This window comes from Papio anubis, chromosome 19, assembly GCF_008728515.1.
Source record: "Papio anubis isolate 15944 chromosome 19, Panubis1.0, whole genome shotgun sequence".
Classification (NCBI taxonomy): domain Eukaryota; kingdom Metazoa; phylum Chordata; class Mammalia; order Primates; family Cercopithecidae; genus Papio; species Papio anubis.
Genome location: NC_044994.1, coordinates 62,232,097 through 62,253,405, shown reverse-complemented (window position 1 = coordinate 62,253,405; position 21,309 = coordinate 62,232,097). Strand labels below are relative to the sequence as shown.

Sequence of the window (21,309 nt, the reverse complement as noted above, 5' to 3'; positions counted from 1 at the left end):
GGCTATAACAAACAAAATGTTATTATGGAAGTTCTGATGCAGACACAGTATTTTCTGTTATCTGGCAGCCTAGCAGCAGGTCTTTCATCTTCTGAGAGCGTCCGCCTGCTCTCACCCTCGCCCTCCTCACAGGTGGCCTTTCAGGACAAACACCTACAAGGAATGCAGCTTGGCCTCAACAAACTTCCCTGTTCCTCTATCTTATTAAATGAATAACCCTAGAGAAGAGGCAGATGAATATGAAACACTCATTTTCTAAAACAGTTCAAAGTTTGTTTACCTGGTAACGGTGTACATATGTGAAGTCTGTTCTTTTGCACAATTCTTGATCCCACGATAATCTTTCGTTAGCATCATCATCAGCAAAGTATAACGTTAACATCAATGCTGTCAATTGACACCAGCTCTGGAAAATGGGGTTAGAGACTGCGCTATTTGTATTCCACTGAATCCAAATTGGGTTTCACTCAAGTGAAAATTTGTGATACATTCTAAACAAGATCAGTCGAAAATTCATCTTTGAATTAGCCATGGTTTTTTAAAAAAAGAATCTGTCTACAAAGTATTCAAACAAAATAGAGTGGGTGTTTAATCCCATGGTTAAGAACTCTGATACAATACAATACAGTGGATATAAGGAGAACTCTTTCTCATCTATGAAAAAATTTCTAAATGACCCCTATATGAACTTTAATGACCTGGTTCTATTTCAATGAAATATTAATAGTGACATGCTTTTTAATATGTCACAACCCAAACATTGTATCATTTAGCCTAGCCTTCTTTCAGTGAGATTTCATTACTGTGTCAGTTTTAATTTAGTCTTCTTGTTTAGTACAAGTTCTTCACTAGCTCCAGCCTTCACGTGGAAGGCTTTCGGAGATTAGCACCACTAGCTGACATCTTCCATTAGGGACATGATTCTGCTTTCCCATTTTTACTAAAATTTGCTGGTTCTCACCCTCCAGCCCCTGTGCAGTTCCTGGGACACCCAGAAGTTATCCAGTTAACCCCATACTAATTAAAATCAGGCACCTCTCAGGGTATTAAGTAGACTACAAGGCAGGTCTTGTGAACGAAATTTTTTATTTACACACTGTATCTAGAAGCAGATACATAAATTCTTATACAATTAATTTCCAAAAATGTGCAAGAAATTACTATAATTTGTTTACAAACCAAAACACGTATTAAAATCAATGGACTTTGGATAATTCATTCTGTGGTGTTCTCAGTACAAATGGTACACACCTGATTTGAAACATACAGAAAAAGTGTAAACTACCGCAATCTGAATTGCAAGTATTAATTTCATGGCACTCCAACAACTATGAAATTTCTTTAACCCAACATGTATATACTTATTACAAAATTCTATAAGAATTTTTCATAATCTCTGGATGTAGAGTTTGGATCACTTTTCAGAAACAGCAACTACACACTTTGCCATGTTATGACTGATTAATAAAAAGAATGTTTATAAAAAACCTTCTTTACAGGATTAAAAAAGTATTCAAAGAAACCAAATTTGTGATTGCTAGTGTACTAACACTTTTAGAATTTTAAAGTTATTCACGGAACTGGCTATTGTTCCTTATTATTCAAGAGAACTGCCTATTGCTGGTAGTGAGTTCATTTTGAAATTAAGACTTCATATTGGATGAAAAGCAATTAAGATTTAAATGAAAATGTATTATTCTGATTCATTCGTAAAGCAGTATCTCCCATATACAATGTGAAATGTACAGTAGTTAAAATGGGCATTTCTGAAAGCATTGTTACAAGGATTATTTTAGACCTGTAGCACTAGCAGAGACATTGCATTAACCTATGTTAGATTTTAGTAACTTTTATCCTGTTTCAATAATACTGGCTCAAAAATTACAACGTATACTTTGGGTTTTGTTTCCTTTATGCCAATGATTTAGCCTTTTGGAATTTTATTTTCTTCAACAGCAAGATGGTTGCCCCGTGTAGCTGGTTTCCTTAAAAACTATTTTTAGTTCTATGATCATTTCCTGTGACATATTTTGACCTTCTAAATTTTCAGATTATTGCACCAAGTAGAAAGAGTTTTCCTCAGACAGAAAGAGAAAGAATTAGATATTTTTCAAGTACTTTCTATAGCCTTCTTATTATTTATAAAAATGCATAATAGTGTTATAGTAAGCCTAAAAATAGCTTCTGGCCTCCATCATATTTTGTGATGAAATATTTAATAGAAAACAACTCTGATTCATCTATTATGGCAAATGGATACAGCTTTCCTGTTTTTTCTTGCCTTGAGCTCAGATTTTTAGAAGCACATATTTAAAAAGCACTCATAGGCTGTGTCCATGTCATATATGTTAACTGCGAACAGAATCCTAAAATTTAACCGAATTGTGTCTAGACCAAACTAAATGATGAGTTTTCTCTCTCTCTTTTCCCTGTTTCCACTTTTAAGCGGACTGTGTTACTATCATATAAAGCCAATCTTTCACATTGTTGTGCTGCCTACCCCAAATGGTTATTTTTCTACACAAAAGTAGAAAATATCGCAAAACATCTTTCTGCTTGTAAATTTAACTTTTTGGCAAATAGTTTGACTTTATCATTATACTATCAGAATCTGACAATTTCAAACTAGATTAGAATAGGGCATACTGAAGTATGTATTATGAACATATAAAAGCGCATCAAAATTTGGCTTTCTGAATTAGAACAGTATCAAGACTGTCCTCCACTAAAACACAAAATACAATTTTAAAAACATTTAGATGAAAATCTGAATAATCTTGACACTCAGTGGGTAGATCTTAAACACATGACATGATAAGAAAACGCAGGGAATAGGTTATGTCCACATAAGACGGGTTCAGGGCAGCCAAAGACCTCTGTGCACCATGATCTCACGAGGAGGACATGTAAATGCTTCTGGAGACACGGAGAAGCCGTTTCAACATTTATTATTCATACACAGTGACTCTGTGACAAAACCTGCCATCTAATATAGATGCACAGGGACTTTTAACTCACCCTAGATATACTTTAAGTTGTTTTAAAAATAAATAGTTTTGCAAAAAAATAGTTTAAATGTCTTGCATTAATTTGATAACAAGCTTACAACTCTGTAATAGTTCTTAATCCAAATAGCTTATAATGAACACTTAAATTATATTATTACAGTATACTCCATATTCCATCTTATTAGGAGAAAACATATGAGAAAATGAGTCTTTGTAACAAGGTACAATCAACATCCCACCAAAATTAAGTACCTTTTCCCCTTTAAGTCAAAATACCATAAGACCATAATATTATGGTATTGTGCCTTTTCTTGGTAATATCTCAGTTCTGACCCTAAAAAACAAAGAGAAAAAAGTGAGGATTCAGATATGTTTGAATGACAAAGCCAGTAAGTTTGACCTAAACCTTTACCCTCATGTTTAAAGTGGGTAAGAGACTTTTCCTATCTCTTCCTTTAAGTGACAAAGGAAGAACCATCCCAAATTACAAGTTTCATCTGAAATAGAAACCTTTTCCTTTAAAGGTGTGTAGCTGAAAATTTTCTGGACAGGGTAATCCCAAAATACTACATCCATTGCAGAACTGTGAAATGAATAAACACTCTGCATTTCAAAATAACTAAAAATTATTGAATATAACATCCCTCCCCAACAACCGACTCAAGGAGATAAATTAGCAATGGCAAATTACTTAAGACTTAGCTAAATTTTAAAAACCTATCTTTAAATGGCAGTATACATGAAAGACAATATGACTTCCACATCATTATCTAATATGGTTTAAAATTTTTCTCACATTGTGAGAAAAATTGCTCCACAATTTCCACGATTTTTAAACTAAAGTCATCAAGGGTTCTCTTTATAGTGGGGGTAAGGATTGGTCAAATCCAGCACACTTTTATAGTAACTACATAGAAGAAAAATATAAGTCCAACTTTAAAACAATGTTTTCTTTCTATTAAAATCAATTTAAAACTTTTTATAAACATTAATGTTGCAAGAGAATCCAGTTCATTTATGAAAATTAGTTGACAAGTTCACCCAAGAAAATGCTGACTAAGCTAAAGAAATCACAGATAGAACATTTTACCAAAAGTATAGGTAACACACAAAAAAATGCTATCACAGGAAGCTATGATCATCTAATATTTCTTTAATAATAATTCTAGTTCCATAGGTTTTCATGTTATGCGCCAATTTGTACCCGAGTTCAATTACAGAAAAGGCAACAATTTCTAAATTGGTGGTATACATTTCTTTACAATTTTTTAATGTAAGGCCATTTATTAAAATAGACAAACTATAAGATGAAAATGAAGGCAACAGAAAAATTCAACTTTTCACAACCAAAAGAATTAGCACAACCTTAGAAATAATTTAGAAAAAAGTGTTGTTAAAAGATAAGTTGCAGATCTCCGTTCCATTACCCAAGATTATGTCAATTCACGATTCTAAATAAATCTTTTTAAAGAGATTAAAAACTCATCTTCAGTGTATAGTAAATTCTGTGTTTTATCACACCAGGTATGTTTATTCAACACTATCTTTTGAAAATGGGCCATTTAAAAAGACATAGCAATTTCCATTCTGTAAGTTTCATTCAGCTTTACTTAGGGTTGAATACACATGAAATGTGCTTTTAATGCATAAAAATCACAGTGGATAGCAGCAAAGGACTGGGGGGAGGGGCATTAGGAGAATTTGATAATTCACATTGTGATTATTCTGCACATTGATGAAAGATAATTCACACCTCTAAAACCTCAAGACTTCCCTTTTTAAAGAACCAAAATAAACCCAAGACACCTTGCTGACATTTCCCGACCCCTAAACAAACAGATGACTCTTTTACACATAAAACTGAAATAGTAATGGCAGCAAAATATTTTGATGGCAATGAAAGTCTGTAAACTGTATTTCAATCTTTTGTTCTTATTCCCAAAGTGCAAGATGCAGGGTTCTCATCTTTCAGTAGTGCTTCTCCTGTAAATAATCCTTCATTTTGTTTGGCAAAGGCAGTTTCTGAATTAAGTCTATTCTGGTGTACTGACGTATAACAAAACGACACAGGTACTGCAACGAGCGCACCTGCATGAACCGGGACACTGGGTTGGTCAGTCTGACGGGGTAAGTTGCAGATCCAGGCAGCCGAGACCTTGAATAACAAAAAGCTCCATTTTCAGAGTCCCTGATTGAATGCTCAATTAGATCAACTATGGACGTATGTCCTTCCACATCGGGCTGTTCATAAAAGCTAAACCTACCGTTTGAGTGCTCAATTCTAGTGTGAAGTGTTTTACCATGAGAGCGAAAGCTCAAGCTTAAAAGATAACGGTCGTCAGAACTGTCCCGAACAAGAAAAGAACCATCTGGCACGTTTGCTAGCTTCCCTTCTGCCTCCCAACGTGTGATGGGTCCCCAGTACCATCCTTGTTTTGCAAGTTTTTTCAGCTCCTCTGTAAGGCTTGTCACGACCATGGGACCACTACTTTGCACTGAGTCGTACACTCTTGCAACCCCAGGAGCAGAGTTCGGATCAAAATTCAAATGACAGCGCATACTTTCAGCCACGTGGGCTTCTGTGCCAGTGAGTCCACTGAAGTTCCTTTGGATTTGATTATTCTGCATTGGAGGTAGCAATGGTGAGAGTGGAGGGACATCATCGTGACCCGCTCTCGGGCTCTGCAACATGACTCCCGTGGTGCCAATCAACAAGCCATTCACGGACTGATCCACGAAGATCTCTGGGGCGACAACCAGGTCCTGGTCTACCTGACTCTCATCTTCGGGGAAAGCGCGCCCTCCCACTGGAGGAGGAACCGCAGACACTTCCATGGGAGAAGAGCTGTCCAGACAATAGCTCCGCGATCCTTCCAAAGGATACATCCCCTCATCTAAAGGCACAGTATACTGAATGTAGTCCTGAGGCATAAGTCCAATAACGACAGGCACATGTTCATCCAGGTGGAGATGCAGGTCTCCGTTATGAGAAGCCGAGCTCTTCAGGGAATTGGCTTGCTCTTGGCACGCGGTCTCGTTCTGGAGGTCGTGGAAATCCTTCCGGACGCCGTTCAGGGCTGGACTCGGGCTGGAAGAGTGAACCAAGGCCTTGACTCTCACCTCCATCTTGATGCAGGTCTCCTCGGAGTTGGTGGGCCGCAGAGGCCACGGCGTGGGGCTGTAGTGATGGCTGCGGAGCGAGGTGGACCTGATCGGCCTCTGAGCTCTCACGTCTTTAAAGACGATGGGTGCTGAGGAGGAGGAGAAGGTGTCCTCGTCGGCAGAGCTCCCAGAGGGCGTGCCCGCCTTGCCTTTTGGCTTCTGTTTTGCAGAAAGCCGCCTTTTGAGCGTACCCATCAGGCTCTCGCTTTTCGATCTGTTTTTTCCGCCTTTTTCCTCTTCACCGTTGATATCGCAGCTGGCCATATCTTTACCATAGCAGCTACCAAACAAGGAATCATCTTTTCCAAAGTCACTGGCTAGCGATGGTTGTTGTACTACCATGAAATCAGTTTCTTCTTTACTTTTATTCAAGTTAAAAGATTTCCGTAAGGTTTTAAGACTAATTTTCTTCATTATGACTAGTTACCTAATCCAAGGGATCAAAATTTCTATCTGGAATATTATCCCCAAACATCTGGAGAGGCTGCAAGGCTGCATCTATGTATTTTTCCTGCTTCATTTAACCTTTGGAGCCATTTTCTAAAAAATAAAAAGAAGAGTCATATTAAAAAATATTTCCACAGTAGTTTTATTTTAGTCAGTTTTAATCCTTTAGCTTCTGAACAACAATACCCCAGTCTTTCTTTCTTTTTTTTTTTTTTTTTTGAGACGGAGTCTCGCTCTGTCGCCCAGGCTGGAGTGCAGTGGCCGGATCTCGGCTCACTGCGAGCTCCGCCTCCCGGGTTCCCGCCATTCTCCTGCCTCAGTCTCCCGAGTAGCTGGGACTACAGGCGCCCACCACCTCGCCCGGCTAGTTTTTTGTATTTTTAGTAGAGACGAGGTTTCACCGTGTTAGCCAGGATGGTCTCAATCTCCTGACCTTGTGATCCGCCCGCCTCGGCCTCCCAAAGTGCTGGGATTACAGGTGTGAGCCACTGCGCCTGGCCCAATCTTTTCTTAATGTCAACTCTGTTAGGACCGGGATTTCTATTGCACCCAGCAGAGCAGATCACTGCCTACTACACATAAGCATTTGGCAAATATTTCATGATGTTTATAAAGAACAAGCCTGTATCCACCTTTATTTCTTTTGGCACCTTGCTTTTTGGTGTAATCTCTAACGTGTGGGCCAGTGTGCACGTCCTTCCCAGCTGGGCTCCAGCGGAGTCCACTCCTTCAGCACTGACCCCGGTTGCTCCTCTGCTGCCCGCCCATGTCCCAGGACGACAGTAAAGGCGTTCCATAGAACTGCAGTAACAAGCCTAGTCAACTCAACAACTTATGCATATTTTAAATATTTAAGCATGTGTCAAAATAAACAAAAAGAATTTCATTATCTAGAGATGTTCTTCTATACTCGAGAGTTCCTTCAGAACAAGAATCATTCACCTTCAAGTTCCCAATGCACAGAAGAGGAAGAAGCCCAATGCATGTGGGCTGAAAAGCTTCATCTCTTAAGTACACCCATGTGTCTAGTTTTGATTTATTTGGAATATTATGAAACGTAATTTCCAGAATTATTCTTTCTTACTCTTCTTTTTTTGCAATTTCCCATGGCAAATTTTTACTTCTATATCCAGAAATATATTTTCTAAACTTTTTTTGTACATTGTTCTACACTGAAATGACAGGATTTCAATTCTGTAGAGACTTTCTGAAAGTCATTTCACAGGAAAAACTCTTGGTTCCATAAACCACGTTAAGTGATCCTAACACTACTTTGCAAAGGCCTTGTGTTTAAATCGTGTGGAATGTTTTCTTTCCTCCAAGGCCATGTTCTGCCTTCTCTGCAACCATCAGAGTATGCCTTGACAAGGTGACTCGCTTGACTTAAGCGAAATGCTAATAAAGCCCAGAACAAGATTCTAGCCTCCCAAACAAGCAGTTTAGCACCACTCAGTTTCTTGGCACAAGACTAGGGCTCTAGCTTTGATCCCATTCATGAATTCACTCTGCATTTACTAAGCCCCTACTTGGCCTCCGCTGGGTCAGCTTGGCTTAGCCCTGTGTGGCAATACACAGATTAATAAATAACTGATGGTCGCCCAATCCAGTAGGAGAGACAGATGTATGAACAGATAAATTGTAGTATCAATCCTTCTGTAATATAATGGTATACAAGGTGGGAATTGACAGGAGAGAGAGAACCTGACGACTGTCTCCTTTTAGTTACAGGTAAGATTTGGGTGGTCTGCAGATGGAATCATTCTCACTAAAAACCATTCAGATCAGAGAACCTATCAGGGGATCAGTAATACCATGTCCCCAAAAGGAAGAACCAATTTTTAAAAGTCTACTGTCATGTACTACGTTTCGGAGTAAGTTGTAAAAAATAAAAACCAAAATATTTGAAGCACCAGTTACTTTTGAATAGTAAATGAAGTTGTATATTAGGTGAACTCAGTGTCTTAGTAGCATGTCTTCTACCCAAGCATAATGAAATATTATAACTGCTAGAATCAGTAACTGATTAACCCTACTAAATGTGAGATTCAAATAGTCCTGCTTCCCACGATCACGCCCATACCCCAAACACGAGAGACTAGCAACCACGGTAAAAGTACCTGGCAATTACCTACTTGAAAATTACTCCTTTTTCAACTACCAATCCATATTTGTAAGCTATTAATCAATAGTAATATTAAAGAAACAAAATGCAATCCTAGACATGACAAACTGTAAAAGTTCTATTAGGCCATATGGTCTTTTCTCTTCCCTTCATATTCTAGGCAAAGATTACTCTAAAATTTTTAAGAGTATCTGTTTTTCTGTTTGCACATCCAAAAATACATGCCATCTTTTTATAGGATTACCATCTGTCTCATGCCTAAGTAAATGTTCTGAATTAGTTTTACTGCTTTTCTAATTGTAAAATTTTAAGTTTACACATATACGTGAAAATGTATATAAAGTTTCAAGGGAAAAAGCTTTACACATTTAAATACTTTATCCATATGGGTAAAGGATAACTTCTTCAAATAATTTCAACCTCTTCTTAAAGAAATGACTTGAGGTAGTCATGTCTGTCAGTCATCATAACACATAATGAAAAAATTAAAAAGATCAAACAACTACTTAACCTTCAATAAACAAAACAGCTTTATTAACCCCATTTTATAAAATGAGGAAACTGGTTATTAAAGAGATTGGAATTCGCCCAAAAAAGTTAAAATTTGCTACTAGAAACAGCAGATCCAGAATCTAAACCTGGCTATTTATTTGCAAAGCTCACATTCTTTCTCTACATCAAACTGTCCTACCTGTCATTCTACTGCTTACATCAGTGGTTCTCAAACATTCTGGTCTCAGAACCCCTTTATTCTCTTAAAAATTATTGGAAGACAAGAAGCAGCATTGTTTATGTGGGTTGTGTCTATTGAAATGTACTCTACTAGAAAATAAAACTGAGAGACCAGGCATGGTGGCTCATGTCTGTAATCCCACTCTGGGAGACCAAGGCGGATCACCTGAGGTCAGGAGTTTGAGACCAGCCTGGCCAACATGGTGAACTCCGTCTCTACTAAAAATACAAAAAAAAATTAGCCAGGCATGGTGGCGTGTGCCTGTAATCCCACCTACTCAGAAGGCTGAGGCAGGAGAATTGCTTGAGACTGGGAGGCGGAGGTTGCAGTGAGCCGATATCACGCCACTGCACTCCAGCCTGGGCAACAAGACTGAAAACTGTCTCAAAAAAAAAAAAAAAAAGAAAGAAAAGAAAAGAAAAGAAAAGAAAAGAAAAGAAAACCCTGAGAAAATTTGTTATTTATTTACTGAAGACACAGAATCAGAGTCTTGCTGTGTTGACCAGGCTAGAGTGCAGTGGTATGATCTCGGCTCACTGCAGCCTCAACCTCCTGGGTTCAAGAGATCCTCCCACCTCAGCCTTCCGAGTAGTTGGTACTATAGGCACGCACCACCATGCCTGGCTAATCTTGTCTATTTTTTGAAGAGATGAGGTCTAATTTTGTCTACTTTTTGTAGAGATGAGGTCTGTGTTGCCCGGGCTGGTCTTGAACTCCTGACCTCAAGCAATCCTCCTACCTCTGCTTCCCAAAGTGCTGGGATTACAGTGTCAGCCACTGTGCCCGGCCTAATTTTATATGTATTTTTAAATGACAATATACTCTTTACTTGTTAACATAAATAACATTTTCATGAATAATAAAAATCAGTGAAAGTGGCACCACATGACATTACTGTGAATCTCTTCTGCCTGACTTAAAGGAAGACAGCTGGACTCTCATGTCTGCTTCTGCACTGGATCTGTTACAGAACAGTAGCTCTCTCTTATCTGCAGAGGATACATCCCAAGATCCCCTGTGGATTCCTGAAACCACAGATAGTACAGAACCCTATATAAAGTATACTTTGCTTTTTTCCTATACACACATACCTATGATAAAGTTTAATTTTTAAGTTAGGTACAGTAAGAGATTAACAACTATAAGTAATAATAAAATTGAACAATTATAGCAACATACTGTAATGAAAGCTATGAGAATGTGGACTCTCTCTCACAAAATATCTTACTGTAGTGCACTTAACTGTCTTCAGATGACTATTGACCGTGGGTAATTAAACTGTGCATGGGGGACTACCTGTAAGAAGAAAATTCAGCCTCCTCCAGATACATAGTTGGAAAAAGGAAAAACATATTTTATTTAATAACCTTTTCATATAACTATGGATATCTTTCTTTGATACTATATCAAAGCTCAATGAATGAGTTTCTTAATGTTAAATTGCCCTGTAAAATCTGAAACCATAACATGAAATTTTTTTACTCTATAACATTCAAACCCATTGGTCGTGCCTATAATGCCAGCACTCTGGGAGGCCAAGGTGGGTAGATCACTTGAGGTCAGGAGGTCGAGACCAGCCTGACCAACATGGTGAAACCGCGTCTCTACTAAAAATACAAAAATTAGCCAGGCATTATGGCTCACGCCTGTAATCCCAGCTACTCGGGAGGCTGAAGGAGAATCACTTGAGCCCAGGAAGCAGAGGCTGCAGTGAGCCGAGATCACAACACTGCACTCCAGCCTGGGCAACAGAGCGTGACTCCATCTCAAAAAAAAAAAAAAAAAAAAAAGAAACTTTGAATTTTATCACTGGCAACAATACTGTCATTTGTTTTTATTGAAGTGACAGACTCATGTTGATCATTTATGGGAAAATATTAAAACTCACATGGAATAATCATGTGTGTCTGTCGATTGTTGTTTTTAGTAAAAGTGGTTATTTCACAAAAAAAAAGGAGCTAGTTAGCTAGTGTAGCCAGCAATTCAAACAACAAGCGCTTCCCCTGGAGACACTCTTCCTTCTTCAGTATGTACTGTAGAGTATCTTTGAAATATTCACATTTCATAAAAAGGATTTTAGAAAGATGTATGCTCAGGGTAAAGATTTCATAAAATTAATAGTTTTTATAGCTTCATCAATGGCATCCATCAGTATAACCTTTTTTTTTTTTTTTAACTAAAGTGCTTGGTTCTTACTAAAGTAAAAAACATATGACTATTATTACATTTACTATTACAGTTTGGTGCCACTGCCTTGACTCATGGTGAGGCATCATCAGTTTTATCCATCATTGCTTTCTGTACCATCAGTGAAAAACGCAAATGATGTTTCAGCATTATGATGAAAGAGGATCCACAGACCAGAGCCACAGGCTTAAATTATCTGTGAAGGCAATTTAAAAGAATAAAGACTTTAACATAAAGCAAAGAATCCACATAAAAAGTTAATAGCGTTGTAAATATCTCTCTAAACCCTAAGTTGCATTGTCAATTTCTGAACCTGCATGGTTCATGTACTTTCATCTCAGTTTCTTAGATTCTACTCCACTGCTCCTGAACCTGTGGGAACACTACTTGCCATTCACTTAGGAAAAAAAGGAAAAATAAGAGATACCAAAGTCTTCCCAGAAAGGGAGAACGGAAAAAGGAAGAACGGAACAGACGATATAATAAAAAAGAATTACAATACAAATATAACATGAAATATAAGATGTAGGCTCCAAAATGTTTGTTATACCAATATATATAAATGGAGTAAATTCAAGTATTAGACTTTTTTTTTTTTTTTTGTGAGATGGAATCTTGCTCTTGTCGCCCAGGCTGGAGTGCAATGGCACGAAATAGCACGATCTCGGCTCATTGCAACCTCCGTCTCTTGGTTTCAAGCAATTCTCCTGCCTCAGCCTCATGAGTAGTTGGGATGATAAGCGCCCACCACCACACCCGGCTAATTATTGTATTTTTAGTAGAGACAGGGTTTCACCACGTTGGCCAGGCTGGTCTCAAACTCCTGACCTCATGATCCACCCGCCTCGGCCTCCTGAAGTGCTGGGATTACAGGCGTGAGCCACCGTGCCCGGTCTAGAAGAAAAACATTTTAAGATCTTACTAAAAAAAAAAAAAAAAAAAACAACAATCATATGTTATATATGGAAAGGACACACTAAAACAAATTATCTCAGAAAGTTTCAAAATATCATAAAATCTCTCTAGTATTCCCACTCTTTCCAACTATTCTCTTCTTCACTGTGCCTGTGATTTTCTTATGCTACCAGCTAGTTGTACTAAGTGTGTTCTACTTGAGATCAGGAATGTTTTCAGTAGTGGTCACTGCTATATCTCCAATACCAAAGATAGCTCCTGGGCATGGCTGATACTCAGACGCAAACTTTTTTTGTATTTAAATTCATTATGCAATTTAAACATATGAACAAATAAGTATATTTCTGAAAATTATTTATATAAAAATAGTGCTAACTGATTTAAAAATAATAAATGCAAGTGGCTAAAAATGTTTTCTGCAGAATCAGGTACAGGCAAAAAGACTAGGGAAACATTCCTTTAAAAAAAAAAAAAAAAAAAAAACTGTGTCTATAATAAGTAACAGGCCAGGTACAGTAGCTCACACCTGTTATCCCAGCACTTTGGGATGCTGAGGCAGGTGGATCACTTTGAGGTCAGGCATTCGAGGGCCAGTCCGGCCAACATGGTGAAACTCCGTTTCTACCAAAAATTACAAAACTTAGCGGGTCGTGATGGTGTGTGCTTGCAGTCGCAGCTACTCAGGAGGCTGAGGTGGGAGGATTGCTTGAACCCAGAGGCAGAGGTTGCAGTGAGCCAAGATCACACCATGCACACCCACACACCAACCTGGGCAACAGAGTAGGGTCCTGTCTCAAAAAACAAACAAACAAACAAACAAACAAAGGAATGTGGTAAAAAGGGAACACTTCTCCACTGTTAGTGGGAATGTAAACTAGAACCACTATGGAAAACAGTGTGGAAATTCCATAAAGAACTAAAAGGAGATCTCCCATTTGATCCAGCAATCCCACTGCTAAGTATCTACCCAGAGGGGAAAAAAAAATTATATGAAAAAGATACTTGCACACACATAGCAGCACAACTCACAACTGCAAAAATATGGTACCAACCCAACGTCCATCAACCAATGAGTGGATAAAGAAAATGTGGGGGGTGTGTGTGTGTGTGTGTGTACACTACTACTCAGCTATAAAAAGGAATGAAAGAATGGCATTCACAGCAACCCGGATGGAACTGGAGACCATTATTCTAAGTGAAGTAACTAACTCCGGAATGGAAAATCAAACATCGTAGGTTCTCACTTACAAGTGCGAGCTAAGTTATGAGGATGCAAAGGCATAAGAATGATACAATGGACTTTGCAGACTCAGGGGAAAGGGTGGGAGGGGGTGAGGGATAAAAGACTACGCATTAGGTACAATGTACACTGCTCAGGTGATGGGTATACCCAAATCTCAGAAATCACCACTAAAGAACTTATCCATGTAACTAAAAACCACCTGTTCCCCCAAAACTTATTGCAACAAAAAATACATTATAAAAAATAAATTCCATTATGCTACCTTGAAAAAAATAACTGGGCCTTTGTACAAAAATTGTTTTGCAAAGGCAATTAAACTTCTAATTCTAATACTTAAAAGAAGTACTAAACTAGAAATCCTAGACACATTACGTGAGGATATAGATTGTATCATTTAGGCTGATACAGAGTTCGGTCAATAGATGTTTAAAGAAAACACATTGGTCCTACATTTAGAAATTAACGAAAGAGTGTATTTACTTGTTTTAATTTAAAATAAAATGTTTAAAGTACAGGAGTCCTAGTTCAGTGAAGTTTTTCAATTAACTGACAAACACCAATTCTGAAAAATTTTGAAGAAAAAAAATAGTCCTCTTACAGAAAAGAATGGAAAAAGGCAGAGGCAAGCAACGGGGAAGCTAGAGTAACAAGATGGCATTGCATTCAAGAAAAACTGGTCAAACAAAATGAAAAGGGGCACATTATGAAAAGTATAAGCCATAATACAATGATGAAAAAATCTGCCAAAAATTTTTGAACATAAAATGGAACAGCATTAAAATGTCTCTTTCAGCTGAGGAAAATGAAGTAAACAAAAATGAAGAATATAGCAAATTTAAATTACAAAATTAATTTTTTTTTAGACATATGGGATTCTATACCCTAAAAAATGAGAACACATCTCCTTTTCAAGAACTTGCCGGGCGCGGTGGCTCAAGCCTGTAATCCCAGCACTTTGGGAGGCCGAGACGGGCGGATCACGAGGTTGGGAGATCGAGACCATCCTGGCTGACACGGTGAAACCCCGTCTCTACTAAAAAATACAAAAAACTAGCCGGGCGATGAGGCGGGCGCCTGTAGTCCCAGCTACTCGGGAGGCTGAGGCAGGAGAATGGCGTGAACCCGGGAGGCGGAGCTTGCAGTGAGCTGAGATCCGGCCACTGCGCTCCAGCCTGGGCGACAGAGCCAGACTCCGTCTCAAAAAAAAAAAAAAAAGAACTTATGCAACAGTTACTAAAGGCCCCAATTAAAACCTTCATAAATTTTAAAAGTCCAAGAGATCTCCTTAATTAACCACAAGGCAATAATAAAAGTAAATAGGACAAGCAAAAAAAAAAAAAAAATTAAGTAAATTAAATTAAAATTGAACATCTTTAAATAACTCAAGTCGGAGACAAAATCTCAAAGTGAACAAAAATGGTATACGAACATAATGAAAACGCCACATATCAGCCGGGCAACGCGGTGGCTCATGCCTGTAATTCCAGCACTTTGGGAGGTTGGGGCAGGCGGATCACTTGAGGTTAGGAGTTCAAGACCAGCCTGGCCAACATGCTGAAACCCTGTCTCTACTAAAAATACAAAAATTAGCTGGGCGTGGCGGCAGGTGCCTGTAATCCAAGCTACTCAAGAGGCTGAGGCAAGAGAATAGCTTAAACCCAGGAGACGGAGGTTGCAGTGCCTGGGCAACAAGAGCGAAACTCCATCTCAAAAAAAAAAAAGCTACATATCAAAATCTATGTGATTCTGCAAGACCCTAAAACCGGGTCCACAGAAAATTCAAAGATTTAAACATTTACAAAACTACATGGTAAGGAATTAAAAGAAACAAATTACGCATTCAATTCAAGAAGTCAGTAATTATAAACCCCCAGCCAGCAAAAGAAAAATCAGAAAAAATAATGATAAAAGCACAAATTAATGAATTAGAAAATAAAAAGTAACAGCATTAAACATTACAAGACTTGATTCTTTGATTATACAAGAGAAAACTCAATTGGTAAACAACTAGCTGGCATAACCAAGAAAGGGAAATGTGCTTATACATTAGAAACAGAGCAATAACCACACATTCGTGAGGAACCAAAATGTGTAAAACTACTTTGAAAATTCTATGAAAATGAATTTGAAACTCAGATGAAAAGGGTAATTTTATAGCAAAATATATATCATCAGACTTTGCAGTAGAAGACACAGGAATCCAAAAGAAGCTAACAATTGTCAAAGAAACTGAGACAGTGATCAAGGAGCCACCACGGCTCTTTTTCCTTCAGGAGAAGAAAGGGAAGGACAATCAAGACAGGTCCAAAATTCAAAACACCACTTCAGAGCACAGAGAAAACACAAAGTTCCCAAATTTATTTTTGAGGTCAAAAGCATACTGATACCAAAATTTGACAAAGATGACAGAAAAAAAAAAAAATCAAACTGATCTCACTTAGGAACATTGAAGTACAAACCTTAAATACCAGCAAACATTGGAAGTGGTGGGGGGAAAGCAATTCAACTAGATAAGGTATATCCAGGGATTGCTACCGTGGCTCTAATATGGAGGTTTATTAATATATATTACTTTAGATAAAAGGAGTAAAATAATATGATCATAGCTACGAGTCACAAAAAGGATCTGAAAAAATGTTAAACATCAATTCTTGACACCCCAAACCCATTGCAAAACAGAAACAGATGGACATTTAATGTTATATATATACACACATACACACACACACACACACACACACAAAACATCAGAGCTGTAATGAAGAAATGCTGAAAGCCAGCAACGAGGACATCAATTATCAATATTATTAATTAGCATTATTTCCAACATATTAGCCAGTGAATTAGACAAGAAATAAAAATAAATATTGGAAAGGAGAAGACAAAATTATCCTTATGAAATGATTAAATACCTGAAAATTCAATAGATGCAGCTGAACAACGGGGTGTGTTCTGAGAAATACGTCGTTAGGTGATTTTGTCATTGTGCACACATAGCATGCATTTACACAAATCGTGATTGTATAGCTTACCTAGGCTTTATGGTATAGCCTATTGCTTCTAGGCCACAAACCTGTAAAGCACGTTACTGTTCTAAATATTGTAGGCAATGTAACACAATGGTAAGTATTTGTGTATCTAAACATATCTAAGGAAAGAAAAGGTAGAGTAAAAATACGGTATTATAATCCTATAGGACCACATTACACACTCAATTCATCATAGACTAAACTGTCATTTTGCAGGGCATGACTGTATTGGGGAAAAAAAGGAACTCAGTCAAGTGACCAATTACAAAATTCATATATAAAAATCACTAGTAATTCTATGACTTTTTTATTTTTAGTTTTGAGATGGGGTATCGCTCTGTCGCCCAGGCTGGAGTGCAGTGGCGCCATCTCGGCCCACTGCAACCTCTGCCTCCCGGGTCCAAGCGGTTCTCCTGCCTCAGCCTCCCGAGTAGCTGGGATTACAGGTGCGTGCCACCACAACTGGCTAATTTTTGTAGATTCTATAATTTTAAGAAGCAGATAAGAAAACATAATAAAACACTAGATCCTATTTATAACAGCTTCAAAAAAAGTGAATAGGAAATGTAAAACTACATGAAACACTTTTTTTTTTCTTTTTGATTTTTTTTAAATTTATTTATTATTATTATACTGTAAGTTGTAGGGTACATGTGCATAACGTGCAGGTTTGTTACATATGTATACTTGTGCCTTGTTGGTGTGCTGCACCCATCAACTCGTCATTTACATCAGGTATAACTCCCAATGCAACATGAAACACTTTAAAACTCCTTAGAGAATCATAATAGGTCAAATACACACAGACACATCTTGTTCTCAGGTAAAACAATTCAATCCTGTCAAAATATTGACTCAAGATCCCAAGAAAACACCAATAATGCTTTTTCAAGAAAGTCAACAAAATGACAGTGAAGTTAACTTTGTTATGCAAACAACAAAAAGAGAAAAATTCTAAAAGACTAATTGAAGGAGGATGAGCTACATGACATATTAAAACATGTCACAACAGCTTAACACTGGAGAAGGGGAAAGACAGAATAGAAAGTCAAGAAATAGACCAAGAGACATATGGGAAGAGTATGTCAGTCATTAAGAAGACATCTTAAGACCACCAGGGAAAGGTGAACTATCAATGAATGATGATGAGCAGGTGGGAGAAACTTTTGGGACTAGTGGGTCTAGCAGGGCTCTTACTTAATTTCCTATCTCAAAATGAATTCCAGAAAGATCGAATATGTAAATATTTATATTTTTAAAATATAAAAGTTGGAGAAAAATATTTTTAAAAGCCTTGCACTGCAGAAGGCCTTCTAATACATAACATAAAACCTTGAATCCATAAAAGATGAATAAAGCTGACAGTGCAAAATGTATAAATTTCTTGATAACCAAAAAATGACATAAAGAAAGCAAAAAACAGAGAAAAACTGCAAACATATATGACAAAGGATTAATTTTATAACATAAACTGTGCTGTTAGAAATCAGTAAGAGAAAGTCTAACAATTCTAAAAGCAAGCAGGCAAAGCACAGAAACAAACCACACAAAAAGAATGATGGAAAGGAAGAAGAAAGACAAGAATAAGAAAGAAATCATGAAAGCAAGAGGGAGAACACAAATTCAAGTGGCCAATCAATACCCTAAAATATTCTCAATTCATTCATCATTAAAAAATCCATGGGCCGGGCACAGTGGTTCACGCCTGTAATCCCAGCACTTTGGGAGGCCAAGGCAGGCGGATCACGAGGTCAAGAGTTTGAGACCAGTCTGGCCAACATGGTGAAAGCCTGTCTCTACTAAGAATACAAAAATTAGCCAGGCATGGTGGTGCGTGGCACTTGCCTGTAATCCCAGCTACTCAGGAGGCTGAGGTAGGAGAATTGCTTGAACCCAGGAGGCAGAGGTTGCAGTGAGCCAAGATCATGCCACTGCCCTCCAGCCTGGGCAACAGAGTGAGACCCTGTCTCAAAAAAAAAAAAAAAAAAATCATTTATAAAAACTATACTTTAAAAAAAGGAATGAGGAGGCCAATAAATCTCCTTCCTAGCCAGGCGCGGTGGCTCAAGCCTGTAATCCCAGCACTTTGGGAGGCCGAGACGGGCAGATCACGAGGTCAGGAGATCGAGACCATCCTGGCTAACACGGTGAAACCCCGTCTCTACTAAAAAATACAAAAAACCAGCCGGGCGAGGTGGCGGGCGCCTGTAGTCCCAGCTACTCGGGAGGCTGAGGCAAGAGAATGGTGTAAACCCGGGAGGCGGAGCTTGCAGTGAGCTGAGATCTGGCCACTGCACTCCAGCCTGGGCAAGAGTGAGACTCTGCCTCAAAAAAAAAAAAAAAAAAAAATCTCCTTCCCTAAAAGTAAGTATGAAGCTGGACTAAACTGTCAATAGCAACCATTTCAGTACTTTGAATTCATCACATTTGGTGATGACTGGAAATGATAAGTGTGTAGGTTAATTTAAAATACTATAAATATATTCTTTTCATTTCTTCTCTTCTTCAAAGGGCATGAGATTGTATAGGTTAATAACTATTAACAGTACTGTTGAGGTTATAACATACAACATATAGCAATTTATGTAAATAATAGCACAGGCTGGGCGTGGTGGCTCACGCCTGTAATCCCAACATTCTGGGAGGGTGAGGCAGGCAGATCACTTGAGGTCAGGAGTTCGAGACCAGCCTGGCCAACATGGTGAAATCCTGTCTCTACTAAAAATACAAAACAATTAGCCTGACGTGGTAGTGCATGCCTGTAATCCCAGCTACTTGGGAGGCTGAGGTAGGAGAATTGCTTGAACCTGGGAGGTGGGAGTTGCGTTGAGCTGAGATCACGCCACTGCACTCCAGCCTCGGCAACAGAGCGAGACTCTGTCTCAAAAATAAAAATAATGGCATAAAGTCAGGGGAGGAAAAGGAGACATGAAGCCAAGTGTCTGTATTTTATCAGTATTAAGGTAGCATTATTTTGAAGTACATTGTGATAAGTAAAGATACATGGAGTGATTTGTGGAGAAACCATGAATAAAATTACTTAGACAATATGATTTAAAAAATAAAATGTCAACAAAGGAATTAAATTGGCACACCAAAAAATATGCATTAACACAGAATAATGCAGTAACAGAGGAAAAAATAAACAAAAACAAAATTTAAAAATAGCAAAATGACGAACATAAATCTAATGGAATCAATAATCACATTAAGTGTGAATGGACTAATAAACCCTTACTCCAGGAGTCAGCAAACTTTAGTTCACAGGCAAAATTCAGCGCATCATCCTTTTTGTGTATTTCAAAGCTAAAAAATGTGGGTTTTTTTTTTATTATTAATGATAAAAAAACAAAAGTGACACACAAAAATTACATGAAATTTGAATTTCAATGTTCATAAATAAAAGCTTGGAATAAAGCCACTCCTACTTTGTTACATATCTTTTCTGGCTGCTTTCTCACTGCAGTCATAAAGCTGCATTGCTAAGGGGTCATAAAGCATGCAAAGCCTAATATTTACAATCTGACCCTTAAAGAAAAAGTTTGCTGATGTCACTCTACTCGAAAAGTAGAAATTGTCAGACTAAATCTTTTTTAAAAAAGAAACAACTATGTGCTGGCTACAACAGGCTCCCCTAACACAGAAAGACACAAACCACTTAAAAAGGACACGAAAAAGTTTCCATGTAAATAATAATCATGAGAGCTAGAATAGCTACATTAATATCAGACAAAATAGACTTTAAGTATTACTAGGGGCAAAAAGGGACATTTCAAAATGATAAAAGGGTCAATACATAATGAAGACACAGCAACTGTAAACACATATGCACTTAACAAAACCCCAAAATACATCAAGCAAAGCCTGAGAGAATTGAAAGCAGACACGGACAATTCAACAATACCTGAAGATTTCAAAAAGCCGATTTCATAAATGGTGGAACAAATAAACATGAAATAGCAAGGTATATAATACTTCAACATTATCAGCTAACTTGACCTAACTAATATTTTTTCAAGGCTTCATTTTTCAGGATAGACCAAAATAAGCCCCAATAGCCAGGTGTGGTGGCTCACACCTGTAATCCCAGAAGTTTGGGAGGCAAAGGTGGGAGGATCACATGAGCCCAGGAATTCAAGACCAGCCTGGGCAGCACAGTGAGACCTAGTTGCTGCAAAAAATTTAAAAACACATTAGCCAGGTATGGTGGCACACGCCTGTAGCCCCAGCTACATGGGAAGCTGGTGCAGGAGGATCACTGGAGCCCAGGAGTGTTGGGGCTGCACCTTGTCCAGGATTAGGCCACTGCACTCCAGTCCGGGGGACAGAGCAAGACTGTCTCAAAAAGCCTCAATAAATGTGAAAAGACTGACACTATAATTACACCAGGTATGTTCTCTGACCACAATGGAAGCAAATTAATTATATATCTACAACAGAAATAAATCTGGAGAAACACCAAG

General features: G+C 38.0%; 1 protein-coding gene across 5 annotated transcripts in view; it reads right to left on the bottom strand.

Moving 5' to 3' along the window:
* Window positions 1-1,067: 1,067 nt before the first annotated feature.
* SOCS6 (suppressor of cytokine signaling 6) overlaps window positions 1,068-21,309 on the bottom strand; it is a 40,259-nt gene continuing 20,017 nt past the window's right edge. For 4 of the 5 annotated variants that reach the window (XM_031658906.1, XM_031658907.1, XM_021930215.2 and 1 more), the window contains one exon: window positions 1,068-6,710. In XM_031658906.1, coding sequence (XP_031514766.1) covers window positions 4,977-6,584 — 1,608 coding nt within the window. In that variant the 5' untranslated portion in view covers window positions 6,585-6,710 and the 3' untranslated portion in view covers window positions 1,068-4,976. Of the gene's footprint in view, window positions 6,711-7,249; window positions 9,640-21,309 lie in introns of those variants that run through there. The other variant, XM_021930216.2, reaches the window with a different exon arrangement.